Source organism: Ciconia boyciana, chromosome 6, assembly GCF_034638445.1.
Source record: "Ciconia boyciana chromosome 6, ASM3463844v1, whole genome shotgun sequence".
Lineage (NCBI taxonomy): Eukaryota > Metazoa > Chordata > Aves > Ciconiiformes > Ciconiidae > Ciconia > Ciconia boyciana.
The window spans coordinates 47,685,740-47,705,288 of NC_132939.1; the positions used below are offsets into that span (position 1 = coordinate 47,685,740).

The 19,549-nt window shown below is 41.3% G+C and overlaps 1 protein-coding gene across 9 annotated transcripts in view; it reads left to right on the plus strand.

The window, feature by feature from the left end:
• Positions 1-19,549, plus strand: part of NRXN3 (neurexin 3) — a 984,600-nt gene that overhangs the window by 288,520 nt on the left and 676,531 nt on the right. For all 9 annotated transcript variants that reach the window (XM_072864172.1, XM_072864170.1, XM_072864171.1 and 6 more), the window contains one exon: positions 15,499-15,702. In XM_072864172.1, the coding sequence (XP_072720273.1) occupies positions 15,499-15,702 (204 nt within the window). The remainder of the gene's footprint in view (positions 1-15,498; positions 15,703-19,549) is intronic.

The following is a 19,549-nucleotide window of genomic DNA, read 5'->3' on the forward strand; positions in this document are numbered from 1 at the left end:
ATTTGGACTAGATTCCTCTTGTTTTGGTGCATAGCAAGGCCACAAATTCTGCCCATGCTTGAGTCACTAAGGAAAGTGATTTGGGAGCTTTACCACCAGATCATAAGGCGCAATCAATGATAGGTGACTGAAAGGAAAGCGCTTTGTTTCTGGCTGAATGGCGCTTTGGAATGGCTGAAATGTCCAGTAAATTGGTATCAGTGGAGTAATTTAGCTGGTTTAATTCGGTAGTATTTCTACACTCCTCCAATGCTGGTAGTTTTCATCAGAAGTTAAGATGACACTATCAGTCCTCAAAAAATCCAAGACTGAACTTTGGCTTTCTTATATTCTTTGTTGTGCAGTCTCTTACCTGTGGCATAAAACTGGGAATCAAATCTGGCAGTTTGAGAAACTAATCACATGCCTGATGAAGATATATTTTTGTCACTTGAAACGTACACTTTTGCTTCACCAGCAGCCAGTGCTGTAGAAAGCAGCATATAATTAAATGTTGCTGGAAAAGGTGATTGTCAATCCGAATTCAAGACATGCAGGTCAAAGAAGCATTTGTGTCCTTGTGTACCGGCTGCTAAGTCTGCTTCAAAGTTACAGGTTCACCATTAGGTGGCAGTTTCACTTATTCTTGCATTTTCTCAACGTATGTTTTAAGTCTGAGAAGTTGCCTCTTCTCCTTCCAAACTGAGGAAATCTTAACTCTGCTTTCCACACCATAGACACCTCTGAAATTCAGTATCACAGCAGACTTATACTGTATATGTAAGATCAAGCTTTTTGCTTTTTCAGGACCCAAGAAACAGAGAAAACAATATTTCTTCTTAAATAAATAATGTAATCTAGTAATTAAAGAAATGAACTGTGATGCTGTGGAAGGTTAGAACTGTGTGAATCCATCAGTTTCATCATTTACTGGGAACTGTCTTCAATATTTGAATACTTACATTTGCCCTTTTATAACTTTCTATTTTTTTCAGAGAAAATTTGCACACTCCGAGATTCCTGAGGGAAATCAGTTAGTAGTTCGCCTTTCTTGGTTTAAGTATGTTCTCTGGCCACAAAGTACATGTTCTTATTGCGATCTTATTAAATGATTGAGTTTCCTGAAGAGGAAACTATACTCTCTATATATTACTATATATATATAAAATAATATATATTTATATATAATATGTATAATTATATATATTACTATAATCTGTAAACAAATCTAATTCTTAAGTGTTCTGCTAACACTGAGGGAAGTTAGACTTTGAAACAAATACAGCCCTGAGGTGCTATTTCAAAGATCATATGATAAAGACCTTGTTTTAAAAAAAAAGGCAAAGAGAGGCTAACAGCAATGGCTGCAATCCCAGGCTTCAAAATAAAAAATGTAACTGCATCCTGGGAATGTTTAGATTGATCCTTTAAACTTTATCTCATTAAACTCTCAATGAACATTACATGCAGATATTTTTGTGAATTCAGGGTTTAGAAGCGAGAGATTGGTTTTTGCTCAGCATCAAACTGCTCCCATTGCATCTGAGAAGCTAAGGGCTGAAAACCTTCAAAGGCTGTCCTTCTTCTCAAAGTACAGTACCTCCAAGCCAAAGCTGAGCCACAATGACTGAGACGTTATGGAAAAGCTTTGCATTTTGTAGGATTTTTGTAATAAAATGGCACCTTCCTGGTGCATAGCACACAGATTTCACTTTTCCTGATTACTGGTAATGTTGGTCAAACCCCATAGCTGTCATTCTTAGTTGCTCAGAGGTTGGCTTTCTGTTTGGGAAAGTGAGAGCTTTGCCTGTCTTCCTTTGGTTATGTTTTTCTGTTGTGTTCCTCCCTTTGTGGAGGTGGTATTCAGTCTAGCTGACACAGGAGGAGTGTATATGCAGTGTAAAGAAGCAGTGATTTGCTCTGGAAGACCAAGTGGCTGCAGGTGTAACCATGTGTTTCCCAGGAGAAAGGGTGCAATATGACTAGATACAACCCTTTTTGCTTTAATATCATGCAGAATGTTGTTCTGACATGATAAAATTGCTGTTAAGGCAAAGTCAGCCCCTTAACTCCCATTGAAGATAATGATATTGTGTGTTTGGCAGCACTATGCATATTCTGTTTTGTTGTTTTCCAAAGTTGGTTGGAAATTGGAAGGAGAACAGGTTTGAAAAATATCACAAAATTTGATCCCTGTTTTACAGGTACGAATTATCTGATGTGCTCTGGTTATTGCCTTAGGCAGATAGCTGGCCAGTTTTGCTGTTTTTTGTATAGGCCTTTTGAACAGTAACAGGAGAAAGAAAAATATGAAAGATGGGGGAAAAAAATGCCGTATTCTGATGACACAAACAGTAGGAGGGGGAAATCTGACAGGTGAAGTACATACAGCTAGCTGGTTTTAGGTTATTTTTTGCAATGTACTTAATTTCAAACTGAAGGTGTCCCAATAGGCAGCTGTTACATTCAGGGTCAAACAGTTCCTGTTGTTGCAAAATAATTTTTGTTTAAATCATTACTGAAATTGTACAGGATCCTCTAGAATGTAGAAACCTCCGGACCATAAGTTCTTCTGTTTCCTTATATTGGCTTTGATTTAGCTTTACATCTCTTGTGGGAAGGCTTCCAGATGGAGTCATGAATATTTTCCAAATTGGGGGCCATCTGAGGCCATCTGGGACATGAAGGCCTGATACTAGTTTCACATGCGGTTCCACTAGCATGCTTCAGCCCCAAATAACAGCTGTGGGCTTCCCCCACCACTCTCTCCTTATTGCAGAGCTTTCACTGCTTGTTATCTCCTGTGCTTGGCTGTGTGACTCCTTTGAAATGTGGGCAGATGTGAGTGGCACATAAGTGGGGCTGCTCCTATTTGCCCTGGCTTGCCTGAGCAACACCTGAACCCTGCTCCCCGCAGCTGAAGGCTGCCTTTTCAGAGTTGCAGCCTGGCTTTCTCATCCCTTTCCTATGGGTGCAGAAACAGTAGGGGTGTAGACTGCAGAAAGCCCAAGAGAAGGGGTTGGATATCATTGGAGCAACAAGTTGTTGAAAAACTGAAAGAATGCCTTCAGATGTTGTAATTACTTTTTTTTCCTCCCAGTTTTCATTAGTAATGATTAATGGCTTTTATCACTATAGAGAAATACCATTTAAAAGAGTAGAAAATGTCAGACTCTTCCCCCACCCCTTTTGCAGGCTTGTATAATGAGGGAAGAGAAAAATTTTCATCTCTGAAGTAAACACAATTTGCTGGTAGGGCCAGTTTTAGTCAGGCTGTCTCAGAGCCTTGGAAAACCTCATGATGGATTTGCCACAGCCTTTATACAAAGTTAATTTGATAGTCATGCTCCCATCTGCTTTTACCATGCTTTGTTAAATTGTGTTGGGCTCCATTCTAATAATCTCACTTTATCTGATACACTCTAGGGGTTTGGCCAAATAACACATGTGAAACCATTCTCCAGTCCTCCAAACATATATTTGAATGTCTGGCCATCCCCCAAACTTACTTTAGCCTTCCATCTTTGAATGTTCTCTTTGTTCTGATTCATTCCTTTTATTTTGTTACAGAGTTAACTCTTACTAGGTACCTATTTCATATTCATATCAACAAGAGCTAATTGCTGTAAGAGCATGATGCATCTAATTACCTTTATGGGTAATTTTCAGCAAATAGATAGTGATTAACTGTCCTGACCTTACCTGTGATCCCACTAAGCTAAATGGGATGGCTTTTGCAATTTACTCTCCTAGTTCCATCTCTCCTGCACTTAAGAGTCTGGGAGACATTTTAGGTGAAAGCAAACCATTCTTTCCACTGTACAGAGCATTAAGGCTGTGGCTGCTGACTTTTTTATCAAACATCTAAATTTTTATTAGAATTCTGAATCTGTTCTTAGGAATTGAACTTCCTGTCTGCCATCTAGGTTAGCAAACATGTTGTACTTGTGATAGGTAGCTTTATTCCTCTCTCTGTCCTGGACTTCCTTAGAGCATGGGCAGCCCTGAAGGTCATTCTAAACAGCAATTTTAGGATGTGGAAAAACCTATCTTTAGGTTGAGACTACAAAACTCCTGTTTTTCTCTAAGGTATCTATGAACTCTGGTCTTTACGAATGAGTGGTTGATGTTTGAATTCTTCATCCCACCCTTGAGACAGGGATATTGACTGTATTGTCCTTACTGCTGTTCTGAACAGTACGAGGACTAACACTGATGCTGTGGGGGAACCAATTCTTCCTTGCTGTTAATCTGTGTGACTTTCAGGTTTAGCATGTAAAGAGGTTGTTCAGGAACCTAGAAAACCTGAGAAACACCATGGTGAAATGAAGCTTTTTATTACCTGCCCACTCATTGTGAAGTTCCTTCCCAGACAGTTAATTCTGCAGGTATGCTGCCTAGCATCGAGTGAAGAAATTGTATGGAAAGTGATGTCATGCAGGAGGTGCAGTCACTGATAAGCAGACACTGAATTTTATGTTTGAGTCAATTTACAGGTCTGAGGAAACCCTTTTCCCTGGTGGGCTGCATTTAATCTGGCATAATTTGATGTAATGGATCAGAAATGTTGTAACAAAATACACCACATCTGGTTTGCTGCTAGCAATCTGGAGAGTAAATGTCCCTCTGGACTTTCTTATAGTGGACAGAAGTGCTTTAGACAGGATAAATAGGTTATTCACCATCAAGACTCCCTTAACTCGGAGTTTTCCATTAGGTCTAGTATAAAGAGAACAATACAGGACGTGGGTACATTCTCACATCTTATCTATAAGTGGATGCAAATGTCTTGATAAGGGGCAATGATGTGACTGCTTTCCAGTTTCAGTTAGGAGCAGGAGAGATTCAAGCATTTCAGCAAAAGTCATAGATACCGTAGAAAGTGATTTGAAAATCTTCTGCATATAAACGACATTTTCAGTCTAAGATACCTAGTGATTTCAAGGTTTGGTCTTGTTTTGAATCGGAATAGACTTAGGCCTCAGGAACTATCTCAGTAAGTCTACCGATAGAAGCAGCTGAAGAAGATTCAGCTTTACTTAACTGTGGCGTCAGGCTGGTGCTTTTGGAGTATGACACTCTTCATTGTATTCTGACTGCTGCCCTGACCTTCAAAGTGCATAAAATGGGCAGCACAGTGGTGAATGTGAAAGCTTTAGGGTCATAGCTGCTGTCATAATTTATACATCTACAGTTCTTTTGACTGGAGGATTTCATAGAATTTGCCAACACTGACTAAACATTCACAGCTTCCCCAAGAAGTAGTATTTATTATCTTTTACAATTCCCATAAAGGCTCTTGGAGCTCAGAAGAAGAAAAAGATTAATGGAACTCTCTTCTCCATAAATATAAATCTTTGAGTTTTGGACGGAGGGTTTGGGCTAGCTGCTGTTGTTTGTAAACCCATCCATTGAATGCTAGTCTATGCACTAGAAGATCTTGCACCACAGCCTTTAGCATTTGAGATAGGCTTGTAAGAGTTTAATAACTGTATGATTTTGCATAATTATAACCAGTGTTTTGGACTATGAATTGCTAACTCTGTCCTTACCAAGAAATACTGATTTTGTAACAGAGAAACTGCACTTGGTCATGTATGGAGTCAGAGAGGGACAGCTCATGGACATTCCTTTAATTGTCTAAACAAGGAAATTCTGGGTAATTTGAGTCTTCATTAGTACAGAGGCACCACACGTGCCTATGTCAGTTCTTTTTTTCTTCCTTTTTATCTGAAATTCCTTTTTTTTGTAAACACATTTCTTTACAGGTACCAGAGTCATACAGTGGAATTTGGCCTGCAGGACAATCATGTTTTCAAAAGGCTTGAAAGTAGGACTTAATTTCTTTTATCTGCTAGTGAAATTTACAGGCTTGAACATGTATCTCTTGCTTCAGCCTTCATGATCTTGGCAATATCAACTGCCATCTGATGCCAACTACTAGTTTCTGTTTCTCTTTTCCTCTTTATTATGGTTACAATAATTGGACAGTGGTTGCAATTAGCTGGGTGAGCAGCCCTGGCCGTTGCATCTCTGATGATGACTTCATTAGGAGTGGACAGAGCCTGTGGGATGCCTGGAAAACGGTATCATCATTGCTGCACTGTCTGTGCTGCACTGACTGAGCGTTGTTCTCAGGCAGGCACCACCCTGGGATTAGTGGTTTTGCAAATGTTTTTAGGGAAAGCAGTAGCTCTCTGATAGGAGAAGAAAAGGCTCTGAAAGGACCTTCCCCCAGGTCCCAGTATTATAAACTCAGCTTAGTTTATCTTATATTTTAAGTTTGGAAGTTGTAGTCTGAAACCCCAAATTACATGTTATCCTGCATTTTTCCACAGCACGTATGCTGCTGTTACCCTCCTAATTGCTACCTGCTCTGTTGTATCGGGCTTCCCCCAAAGATGACCTATTTGTCAGCCTTTGTGAGTGTTGTGATATTCCCTTTTCTGTGAAGCTGCTTGCCTTACATTAGTTATAAATAATTACCCCGCTCCTCTGCCTACTTATTTTCAGCATGGTGGTCTCTCACTTCTGGCCCCTCTTAAATCAGAGATTTCCTGGCTTGAAGAATTGTTTCTTTTTCAAAAACACTATGGTGTACCTGTGATTTTTGTGGACAAGTCTACCCTACAGTTTGTAGACCCATGTTTTCCCCTCTGCTCCCTGTCCTATTAAAGCACCTCTTCCAGGACTTTACAAAGTTCAGGATTTTGGGGCTGTCAGATGAGAAAAAGGAAGAAAAGGAAATTGAGGGTTGTTCTGGTCCATGCTGTGAACCTTCCCTAAACCAACAGAGTTACTGTTTTTCTTTCCAGCATTCAAAAAGCAGTACTGAGAGGAGGTTGTTTGTGCTTTTACACAAGGTTATGAATGTAGTTCACATTATAGCCTTGCTTTTCAAAGATGGTAGGCTGGTGATAACTACCTTTTTAGTAGCTTTCCTACATCTGTGGATTTTAGTAGCAGAGCCCTCATCTCCTGGAAATTTGGGGAAGTAATGCAAATTTTACTGCTGAGAGCCACACTTAGAAGCCTTTCAATTTTCACCTGAGAGTCAGCAGCCACTGGGAGATGTTCAGTGTGTGACACACCAGTTCAGTGAGAGCATCCTGACTTGTGGGAGAAAAGGACTGAAAGCACAACAGTTGGATGTGTTTAGTAGTCTCATAATATGTTTGGTTCTCAACTGTAATTGTTCTGAGATGATTCAGCAGGGATAAAGAATTTGCCCAAGGACATATAGTGCCTGTGGGAGAGCAAAGTTTTGAATCTTGTGTTTCTTCAGTCTTGACAACATGCTGTAAGCAGCATTCCCATTAATGTGATAACTCACAAGGCAAAGTCTTTTCCATCTCAGATCACTAGCAACTTGCAGGTTTAAGGTGATGTCTGTGAAATGGTGCAATAACCAGTGAAATAGGTACATTCTGGCACTTGTCACAATCATGGTTGAAAGAGATCTCTGGAAATCTCTGTCCCAACTGCCTGCTCCAAGTGGGGCCAACTTCAAGAGCAGAATCTGTTATTAAAGGCATTATCCAGTTGAGTTTTGAAAATTTTCAGGGGTGGAGTTTCTACAGCCTTTCTGTTGCAGTGCATGGCTACCTGCGTTGTGTAATTTTTTCCTTATAATTTTCTGGAATTTCCATTGCTGCAAATTGTGTCTGTTGCCTCTTTTTTTCACTGTATACCTCTGAGACGATGCAAACTCCATCTTCACTGTAATCCCCCTTTCTTAGGGAACACTACTGAGAAGAGAGTGATCAGATGCTTCATGCAGCTTGACAGTGCCATGAAGAGGACTCAGAGACCTTATAACTAAACAGAAGTCACATCACATTCTAAACTGTATCACCCATGCCATGCAAACTCTATCATCTTAGTAGTAGATTTCCCCATGCCTTCCCTATTACACTCCTTGGCTTAGAGGAGCAATTCTTCTTCTACCCTTAGCCTTCTTGCCAGAGATTTCTTCCCAAATAGTTGTACACAGCTCTGTAAATGTTAGTGACATTTGGAGTAAGTTTGAAGAGCCCATGTGCTCCTTCTTGGTTCCCCTGTGTCACTGCCAAGCCTCAGTATGGCAATACAGCCTCACTCATCACCTCCAAGGGCTAGCAATAACATTTACAAGCTACAGTTTCCTCTGTCTGCAAATATTTCCACTGTGCTACTCAGTGCTCTTACAGTTCCTCCCTAGCCCAGTTCTTTATGATTACAGCCCGAAGAAGGGAGATGCAAAGTTTATTAGATAACATTTACCTTTCATTGTGGATTAAAGGCTTTTTTTTTTTTTTTGTAACTCCCCACCTGACAACACCCCTTAATTAACTTATCCTCTTTTGTGTGTGGTGATGGCAAGAGGAGAGGAAATACATACCAAGCCTGATGCTGATGGAAATTGGTACATACTTCTTTGTGGGGTAGCCACAGGTTAGCCTCGGGAGCTGGAGAGCTGGTTCATTACAGAAGTTAAACAAAGCTAGAATCCAGAGTGCAAAGGCTTGTGAGGATTATTAGTGGAGGGAGATTTGGGATCTTGGATCCTAATATGCCTTCTCTAGGTCAGTTTAAAATTTAGAAGCTTGTGTTGTAGACAGTCAAAAATCTGGTGCAATTTTCCCTTACAATGGTGGAAGCTTCACAGTTTTAACTAGTTCCTTGAGATTTTGCCCACTTTGAGCTGAAAATTCTCAGGACTGGTTTACAGAATTTTGGTATTATATAACCTCCTTATAATATTCAACTAGGTGTTAATTTTGGATTCAGAAAAAAAAAAAGTGTAGTTCTGAAAAAAATTCAGAATTGCTTCTGTTCATAACCAATGTCATTTCAATGTCTAAAATTTATGAATCAAGCTAATTTTTTTTTTTTGTCTGAGAAAGGACATTATAGTACTTGCAATGAACCCTGCACTTTCATACAGATGCGTTGCTTGGGGCTTTTAGTTTGCTGCCTTTGCCTAGATTTTTGTATGTCTTCCATTTAGTGGATACTTAGGCAATAATTTTTTCTGCAGTAATTTGATGTTTCTGCTTGTGTTTGGAAAAACCACAAAGGAAAAAGATAGGAAATATATAAGATACTGGAACCAGGGAGCAGACAGTGGTATGGAAAGGGAAATGGTGAATAGGGTATTTATTCTGTTCTGACTTTCTAGATGAATAAATAGGTGTGATTTGCAGTTCAGGTGTTCTTCAGGCGTTTCTTATATGAACCAACCCACACTTCTGGGCTATTTTCAGACTAAAATGTATGTTAAAAGCATGTTAAAATTTTAAATAACATAATGAAATAAATTTTGCAAGGTTTTGAAAAAATGTGTTTGATGAAAAATATTCATCTGGATGTCATCTGGCCTATGTAAACATCTGCTAGCAATTTTTGTCTATAGTGGTGGCCTTATAAGTGACAATTATTATTACTGCTCCACCAGTATTCTTGCATCCCTGAAAATGTGATGAATGCCTTGAAGCTAGCTCTAATATCTCTCTCATTTGCTGCTCATTTGGAAATATTTTGTACACACTGTACTGATAAGGGCGTCTTATGTAATTATTCTACTTTTAGTGCTTGTTTGGTCTTAACTGACATACGCTATTCAAATTGGAGTATTTGAATTTAAGAAAGTAGTATACAAATCAGAGAGAACACAGAGGTGAGAAGAAGAAGAGGCAAGTTTTAGAAAATAAAAGCTAGGAGGTTGAATGAAAGGGGTTTACTTAGTCTAGAACAGAGTGAGGGAGCTGGGGTAATGGTATGCTGAGCTTCAGGATACAAAGGTCCTCTTGTAAAGCAGCTGTATACCCACTGGGAGCAGGGAAGGAAGGTGTCATCTTAATTTGAAACAAAGAAAAATTGGGATTGATGTTGCAAAAATACTTTGGTCTGTGAGGGAGATTAAGCACCAGCAAACCCAGTCCAGGTTCTTTACATTTCTGAGGTTGTGTGTGTCCAAGATTTTAACTGTTTTATCTTCATGAGTTTCCAGTGCATAACAACTGATGATAATGCTATTGACATCTTGTCAGGCTGAAATCTTTAAAGCAGAACAGCTTTGTTCTTACTAGCACAATAAACCTATCAGTGGCTGATTAGTGATATTATTTACAGGGTATTTTGCTGGACTAATAAAACCCATTCTTATTTCTAACGTAATGGTTCTCTTTAGGCAGGTATTTAAAGCTGGTTTTGTGTTCTCTGTTGTTGTCCCTCTCAGTGCTAGTGAATTACATTTACATCCTTCGAGTTGCTCTTTCCTATTTGGCAGGCTAGCCAAATAAGGTGAGGTCCAGTGGCACCTAGATGGGAGATATCCAAGGAAAATCCAATTTGCTGCAAAAGGTGTCGTAGTGCATTTAGTAAACATGGACTTTTCTTCTGCATCAGTGAGGAGCAGTGCCAGAGCACGGTTCCGCTGGCTCCACGCTGCCAGGGCCCTTAGGGCACTGACAGGCCCTGCCTGGCCCCCAGGGCTCCCCCAGCCTGCCCACGGCCTGGGACCCCATGTCAGCCCCCCGGGGCTCCCCTGGCCTGCCCACGGCCCAGGACCCCATGTCAGCCCCCTGGGGCCATCAGCCCCTGCCCCAGAGATGCCGCAGCAGGGCTGGTCTCCAGCTCCCCACAGCCCTGCCTGGCCATGGGCCCTGCCGAGCCAGGCCCGTGTCCAGTCTCTGTCGCCGTGGCTCTGCCTGGTGATTGTGGGACCTGATCTTAGCCCTGGCCTGTGGATTGACTTCCTGGCCTGACCCCGGACCTACCTTATTGCCATGACGTTTCCTGGGCTCTTGGTTGGAGCTGGCCACCATCTGCAGGTCTGTCGTGCTCGCCTCCTTGGGTGTGTGGGACAGCCCTGGGCAGTGAGGGCCTGGCCCTGGGAGCCCCACAGCTCCCAGCTCCCATCCTGCTGGATGACGTGCAAGGTTGTAACCACTTGTGAGCACTTATAGTTCCCATGACATTTTTTCCACCAAAAAAGGAGCATTATCTCCTGGGTCCTAGTCAGATTTCTGTCTGAATGATTACATCCAGGCTCCCCAAATTACTTGCCAGACTCCTGCTGTTGAAACTCATCGGTATGGAATCCACTTGGACAGGAATGAGGATTTATTTTTCTTTTTTTAGGCCTTTTTTTCAGTTCTGTTTTTTTTCTGTGTTTGTTTGTTTTAAGTGTAATTTTGGTTTTCAGAAAATCAAGGTTGTTTTTATTTATGGCCATGTATCTGCTAGTGGATACGGGAGGGAAAGAGGTGTGCTGTGTAAAGCCTACAGGAAAGTTTTGTCTGGTTTGTGGGTACAAAGCTTTGGCACTTTTTCTTTAAGGATATTTGAATTTTTGCGAGAAGGTGGAAACGTTTGATCTATATTCCCCCATAGTTTTGAACCAGCATACCTGTTTGCCACACTTGCTCCTTGCCAGGTGTGTCGTGCCTCTCCAGTTGGTGACGCTTGTCTCTGGAAGCTCTGCTCCGTAGGAGCGGGTGGCAATAGCTGACTCTTGCAAATGTAGCTAGGGGGAACACGTCGTGTGCCCTGAACTGCTGTCGTTGGTGACTTCAGCTAAACTTTTTGTGAAGGGAGGATATTTTTCCCTTCTTTTTGCACTGTCATATTTCTGGAAATTTCAGGAAGAAAGCTATATTGTAGCCTGGGAGGCAGGGGGAAGAGACCCCAGGGAAGAACAGGAGACTACAGAAAAACTAAAAGAGAGAAGAAAGGAAGGAGGCCAAGAATGAAGATTAATACAAGACAAAGGTTAGAAAGCAGCAGAAAGAGCATGAAGAGGTCTTGAATATTTTTCTGTCTGTATTTTAAGAATACACATGTTGCCGTCTCCCCAGGAGGTTTATGCAGAGCCTTGTGGGGAAGCAGCAGTGAATTGCTCCTTTGGATGCTAAGTGTAAAATTAAAGCTGGCAGGGTCTCAGAGCACAAGACTGGGAAGCTAATCGCTCCTAATAACATTGATTTCCACAGATCTCTGGCATTATGTCAGGGTGGTTTTGAATCAGCACCTGGTTTCTTCCTCTTCCCATTCCCAAGCTAATGGCAATGAAGCTTCTGGCTTTGGGATCGCAAATAAATGCCACTCTGCATCTTTTTGTACAAATCTGTGGGTCTCTGAAACATGGTTTCACCCATTGGTCCTATGCACATCTGTGAGACATCCAAGTGTAATAGCTACCCTAAAAGTAGAAGGGTGGAAGGAATGTGCGTGTATTTTAAACTTGGATAACTGTGCTTCTGCCTGTATTTATGGTGCTGTACAAAAGCATTACAGTCCCATTGCTGCAGATGGCTGAGGACAATCGAATGGATGCCTGTATTCAGGCAGAAGTTGCCAGCACAGGTGCCTAGGAGGCTGAGGTCACCTAGTTGTTGCCAGGTTACATTCAACCCTGAGCAGATTTGCTGTATGTGTTGCTCAGCTGTAACATGCCTTCCTCGAGTTTTGGGGACTGACTGTCAGGACTAGGAGATAGGTTTTATTTGTATGACTGCTACTAGGCAATACCCTCCTCTGAAGGGGTATTTTCGTAGCTGGAGGAAATGGTCTGCTTGCAAGGAGATGTGCTGAAAAAGCTCCCAGATACTCCAGATGGTGAAGACTTGCAAGGTGAGAATGAAATCTCATTTTTAAAAGATGTCAAGTGCATAGGCAGTCTGAGCTGGGCCAGGCTCAGGTCAGCATAGGGCACACACAAGAACAGAAACTCATCCTCTCCTATGGTTGTGTGGAGGCTGTTTCAACTATTTCAGGCTATTTAATTTTATCTGCTTAACTGTTACAAGGATTCATTGCTCCCTGTTTCTAGCAGACTGACCAGAGAAGGGACAGTAATACCTGACTTAGGCTACTGTGGGATGTCAGTTGAAACGCTGTTTAGACTTTTGTGCCATCTTCAGCAATTCTGGGTGTTCTTCAGGTCCTTCTTACATAAGTATAATAATAATGGTTGGGATTTCTTGTCTAAGGACAGTAATTTTCTGGCAATGGGATCAGTGGAGCTGAAGGACATGAATTGTTTTTGAAGGGAAGAGACTCATTATTACTACGCTTTCTGTTTGTTGTCTTCTACTGTCTGCAGAAAAACCCGTGTTTCCAAAGCACCTAATGCATGGTGCTGTGGAGAAGGAAGCAGCAGCGCTGGGGCACTTGTGTCAGCTACTCCCACGCATAGTCCTGATATCCTCCAACCCCCTTCTCACAGCTATTCAGCCACTAGGGCAAGCAACTGTTTCATGCAAGGCACATCTGAGCTGAAGGCGTCAAAAGAGCCATTTCATGCTTGACTGCATTTTCTAATACAATCCGCAGAGAGAGAGAGAAGAAAGAGAGCAAGGAGGGTTTGTGTGTACATACGGATTGCCTTTGAGTGTATGTATAATATACAGTACATTTAGTTCCAGCTTGCAGCTGTGGGTGGCAAGTAAGAGGTGCAGACGTGAGGGGGAAGAGAATTGCGCTTTGAAAAGAAGAAACCATTCCCCCACCTTGAGAAGGAAGCTTTCTTTCCTTCTCTGTTTCTTGGCCAAGCGAAGATGTGTGTCCCTAGGGCAGCACTGACAACTGGTACCCAGAAGGTGTATGTATGGCTGAGTGGGTGTTACGTGTACAGTCCATGACAGTGTGTGGGGAGCGCAGCTAAGAAAACTGGTGAAAAGGGATGCTGTTCACAGCCATCTTATTTTAATGGTGCTCCCAGAAAAGGTTTCTTCTTAATGGGTTTGTATGTCCCATGACCAGAGAGGTGCTGCATACCAGCTATTAGTGCGGTGGGTCACTGCACCAGCACAACCACAGTGATCCCCACCAAATGTTTTGTAACCATATACACGTCTCCTCTGTCACTTTATCAGCTTGATACTTATATCCTTATTTATCACCTCATTTGCATAGTTATTACACACTGCAGTTCTGTTACTGGCCATTGTGGAGTCAGCCATGGGTTTTTTCCAGCATGGACATATGGCTGTTCCTCAGTTTCCCATCCATCTACCCTATTCTAGCATCTAACATTTAGGGACTGAGAGGACATAACGATTGGCTCTACCAAGCTTGCTGTTTCCCTCTTGAAGTCCTGTTCCTGTCAACATGAGTGGCCTGTCCGAGAAATATGGGACAAAGGGGTGAAACATAAGGAGAACATCTAGATTCCAAATACATGTTGTTGCTGTTGTTTAAATTAGATGGGGTGTTAGCTTTCTGGGGTGTGTGTGGGGTGCCTGGTGAGAATCCCAACTGTTTGAGAAAAATGTAGCTCAACTGGATGAGGCACTGGTAAGAGTGCTTTATGGAGCAATCCTTCCATGTGCCTAGGGAGCTGAACTGGTCTTTCTTTTAACCTCTGGGAGTTTTATATGTAGTTTTGTGGTAGGAGTCCTACATGGAGCAATCTCTACAGCTCTGCATTTGGTGGGGGTTGGCTGTGAGGAGAAGGGACACTGATTCATACACTAATATATCTATGTAGATTTGTAAATTTTATGGATAAAAATGCTTTGGAGCATATTCCCAGACTGAAACAATGATTGCCATGCCGTAGTGGGTACTGCAGTTCTATCACGAGACTTTAATTCCTACCCCCTTAGAGAAGAAAATCAGTTTCTGCAGGCACGACCCTGAACAAATAGAAAATGTTAAGTACTATAACTCCTTTCCTCAGCTGAACTTCCCATTTTCTTTGACATCCTCAGAGATGATAGACAAATATAATTTCTTTCCTTGCTGTTTTTTTTCTTTTTCCTCCTCCTCCTGGCTTTCGTAGTGCCTCCATCTTCTGATTTTTCCTGTGTTTGAATGACACTTAAACTTGCAATCGAGTTTGGTTTGTTCCTTTCTTCATTTGCATTGCAGTGCCATTGGTTGTGTCAGCAGAGCTCTACTAACAGCTGTTAGTAAGGAGGGGAAAAATATAAAATCACAAAGCAGCACAAATCAGATGCAGAAAAGACCTGTTAGGAAACTTGTTTCATACAGTTGTTGTTTTTCTTTAAAGTGCTAGCAATGAAATGAAATTCCTCTCTAAATAAGCAACAGCTCTTAAGAGTACCAGAAATAGGAACTCTGAGCCTTCAAAGGCAAGACTGAATGCTCTATTAGAAGTGTTGTAGACATTATTTAAAGTAGTCATTACAGCTAGTGCTAGGGAAGGCTGGACTAATGGAGGAGATTGCGTTTTCTGGAAGATGTGAAAAACGGAGGCTTTGCCAGCTCATTATCACAAAAGGGCCCTGTGCTAACATGCTTGTCCTTGGGGATTGTCCATGGGTACTGCTGCCTCCAGTTGTGATGAATACCATATCTTTATGTTTGCTGCTCATACTTGCCACATAGGGTTGCTGGATGCAGTTAAACAGTTGCTGTGTTTTTCCCCAGTTACATACCTTTCTGTGGTAAGTGGTATGGTCTCTGTAAACACAGTGCTCTGTGATAGATGTTAGGGTTCTTCAGGAAGGAAGGTCGCACAGAGGTGTAACTTCTTTTCATTTTTTGCAATTGTTTGCTGATTCTTTGCAGAGGCCTCTATCTTGAGCTATGATGGCAGCATGTACATGAAGATCATTATGCCTATGGTCATGCACACAGAAGCAGAAGACGTGTCCTTCCGTTTCACATCCCAGCGCGCTTATGGGCTGTTGATGGCAACCACCTCACGAGACTCTGCTGACACTCTGCGCCTGGAGCTGGATGGAGGCCGTGTCAAACTTATGGTCAATTTAGGTATCGTATAAAAACCTTCCACTGCCCCTTCACTATTAGTTTGGGCTTGTGATTAGTGTTTTTTTAATCATTTTGTTGGTTTGATTGGATTGGATTGATTTCTAAAATAACTGCTGAGACTGTCATAATGATATTCTCTTGCGGAGAGAAATTCTCTTCTGCATTGCTGCATGAAGATTTGCTGTCAGTTCTTCGTTATGGACAGTGTTGGTTTTTAAGTCTTTAAGTTTTTAAGTTTCCTTTCTTGGTCTGGGACTGGTGAGCTCTGTGTGAGACATGCTGCTTGGTCCATCTTTTGATCAGTTACATCCCTCATTCATCCAGCATCACTCAAAACAGTCAAAGCCAAATGTGGGAGGAAAGCAAAATGGATGTGGTGGCAAGCAGAAGTCCTGTGAATCCCATGCCCTTTACAGAATTTGGCAGCGTTTGATACAACTTGGTCTATTTTATGAATTCACTAATTACTTCTATTTTCTAATTGCTATATGTTTCAGCCTTTAGGGCTTTTTCTATCTCATAAAAAAGCCAGGGGTTTTTTTATTATGTCTTTATTAAAATGAAGGCAACAATAATAAAAGTGCATCCCCCTCATCCCAAAGGGTTGTGTTCTGTCTCCTTAGAGTTACACTTTCCCAGAAAATAATAAAAAAAGACAATTAGAAACAAGTCCAAAAATAACAACAATTAAAAAAAATTAGGGAGTGAATGTGCTATTAGATTAGCCTCAATCCTTTTTCTTGCCAGTCTTTAAGTATTGTACTGAATGACAAATACCCTTTTTAAAGAATATAAATACACGAGTTGAAGCTTTCTTTCACTTTTCAGTGATGCAACTTGTTGCTTCATGTGAATCCAGGAATATAACTAAGAAGAGATTATGAGTCAGAACTATCATGATAGTGTGAAGTGTTAAACCTCTTCTAATATGTAGGGTATTCTATATGAAGATGTGTGCATGGTCTGTGAAAGCTTGTGTCAGCTTTCAAAATTCAAAGCCCCGCTGGAACAAGCTTCTGCATTTTTTGAGCTAACAGTATCAGCATCTTCAAAGCCCTGCTGTGGTGATATCAGGAGCAAACCATGTAGTGGCTTTGTAGAGGGCAAAAAAAAGGTATTATACACCCATGCCTGTAGTAATGATTCTTGTTTTTTAACTCCTGTCCTAGCTAGATATGGTAAGTTTATCAAGGTCTTGCTGCACCATAGGTGAGCTTGAGTGGTGATTTTAGGGTTCCTCATCCTCACCTGGGCAATATCCAACAGTTGTCCTCTGGAACTAGCTTGTTTTTTTAAAATTGCTTCTAGTGCCTTTTTTGCTTTGAAAGTGCAAGTCAGACCCTAATATCTGCTTTTGGAATAAGAAAGTGAAGAGAAGAAGATGCATTTAAACAAGGTCATATCTCTTAAAAGCAAAGAGTCTCCATCTAAAGGGCTACAGAAACCCTTGCTTTTTATTAAAAAAATAATAATAACAAGAAAAAAAAAGAAAAATATGAATATTCCTGTTTGGAATATACATATATGCTCTGCATAGGTTGACTGAAGAAGTGTAAAGCACTATTGAGTGTCTAGCTGGCATAGGAGCAGTTGCTGTGCTATCCAGACTGGCCTAAGGGACAGAGGAAATAGATCAACTTCAGCTATGACAGTAACTTCTCAAATAAAGAGAAACAGCACTCTGATGATAGCCATCTGTGCCTATATGAACTTTAAGTGAAGGAAAATTTAATAGGTTTGCAGGGTTTCTCTGGAGAACAGCTCAAAAGAATCGCTGTTGAGCATTCTTACATGTGCAAAGAGAATCTTTCACAAAGTTCCAGTGCATGTTTATATATATGTGTGTGTCTGCGTTTTCTTCTGATCTAATACAGTTGGTGCTAATAATCTGGCAAAATGAGATATTTTTTTTTCCCCACTGTTTCCTTTCTTGGCAGTTCTTGCTAGCCATTTTCTTCTCAGAGAATAAACTTAATCACTGGAAGTTTGGCAGTGGCATGCTTCTGTCGGGGAAGTGATGGGGCAGCTGAGTATCTGCTTAGCTCTACACTACCCCCTTGTAACCCAGAGCCAGTTCTTTTACCTTGCATGCCTTAGTTTCTCTCTTTGTTGAAGGGAGAATACTTCACAACATGCCAGGAATGTGGTAGTATTTTAGTAAGTGCTGCTTCTATCACCTTTGATACTCCCACATGAAAAGTACTACAGCATAAAAACTGCCAGACTTCATTAAAAATTATTACTTTTTCTTCTGAGAAAGGTACTACTTGTTTGATTCTGTTGTATCTTCATTGTCCTTTAAAATCAATGAGAATAGGGGGAATTGCTCCTTTTGGGTGTTCAGGGCCTCCTAGACTTAGACCCTGTGTGAATATGAGGAGGGCATATTTAGATTACCCTGAATATACTTGTTTTTTACAGCTTGTTCTTTCCTTTCCAGTTTTCCTTATATCACGTTGGCAGACAATATTTTCCCTCAGGGCCTGTCAACATTGTGTGCCTGATTGGCATTGGTCACTTTTAACACTCACTGGGGTCTGTTATGCCACCACCTAGCCTAGAGGTGGACTGTTCAGCTCTTACTATCTGGCATCTAAAAGATGTGGCTAAAGAATTGATATATGGTCTACACGTTTGGAAAGAGATATGTAATTGATAGTTTAATACAGGGACAAAATCTGTAAACCAAACCCTGTGTTAACTGAAGGCTACTTTTGTGTAGTTGCAGGGACCGAAGCAATGTGTATGCCAGATTTGCCAGCTTTTCAGCTGGAAACTTTTGAGGTTGAATCTTCCCCCAAAAGTGACTACAGGCCGCATCTGTCAGCACTCTCCTTCTATGCCTGACTCAACAGAAAGGTAGTTTAGACTGTTGGAACCTGGATTGAGCTTCACCTCTCCTCTCTTCAGATTTATAAAGCTGTCAGATATATTCCTTGAAACAGGACTTTCCTTCTATCAAAACAGCAAAGTTACCTTGCTGTTGAAGAAACAGAATTTGAGGAGGAATGACCTTACCAGAGCCATTCATTTTCAGTTGTTTACTGTAAGTCAAATCTAACTCTTTAAGGAGACTGTTCATAGCCAAAATGTCACAAACAAGAACCAAATCTTCATTATCTGACCCTGCCAAAATACCCTTACCAGTCATCAGCACCACCTCTGAAGACCTGAGTATGCTTGGTGCTGACTAGCTACGTGTCAGCATCTCCCTGAGTGTCTAACCCATGACGGATGTGTGTAAGCAAAGACTGTTTTGAGTGGTGAGTTATTTAATTGTGCTTTTCTTATAAGTCATGTAATACTATTAGTAAGAGCTGTCTCTTTCTTCTCTTCTTTGATCTATTCCATTTGATTACTTATTATCATTTGTGTGGTTATTAAGGTCTTTCCTATGTTGTTTTTTCTTTTATTTTTCTCTTTTCTTTTTTTTTTTTTTAAACTCTTCTGTGTATTTCAGTTGTAAAGCTTTCCCATACCCCATCAGCCATGGTAAATCAAAAGATGGTATTCAACCCTTCAAAGGCCTGAAGCCTGCGGCCCGCACAGCAAACAGCCCTGAGAACAGAGTGTACAGAGCAGCCTGCAGGGGCTGGCATATCCCACTCACCTCCTCAGCACTCAGTGTCCAAACCAAACAGGGGATAGATACATTGTACAGCAGGCATGGGTGGGCATGGGCGGCTGGGTGCTTGCTGTAGAAGGTGGGAGGGAAAGGAAGAGTAGTGATGAATAATTCTCTAAGAAGGAGGGAGGGCTAAGGAAGTTGTTTCAGACCTTTCCCATGTGGGTGCCTGAGGCACTGCAATCTGCATGTTGACAGCATGTCTCTCAGTAGTTTGGGTGT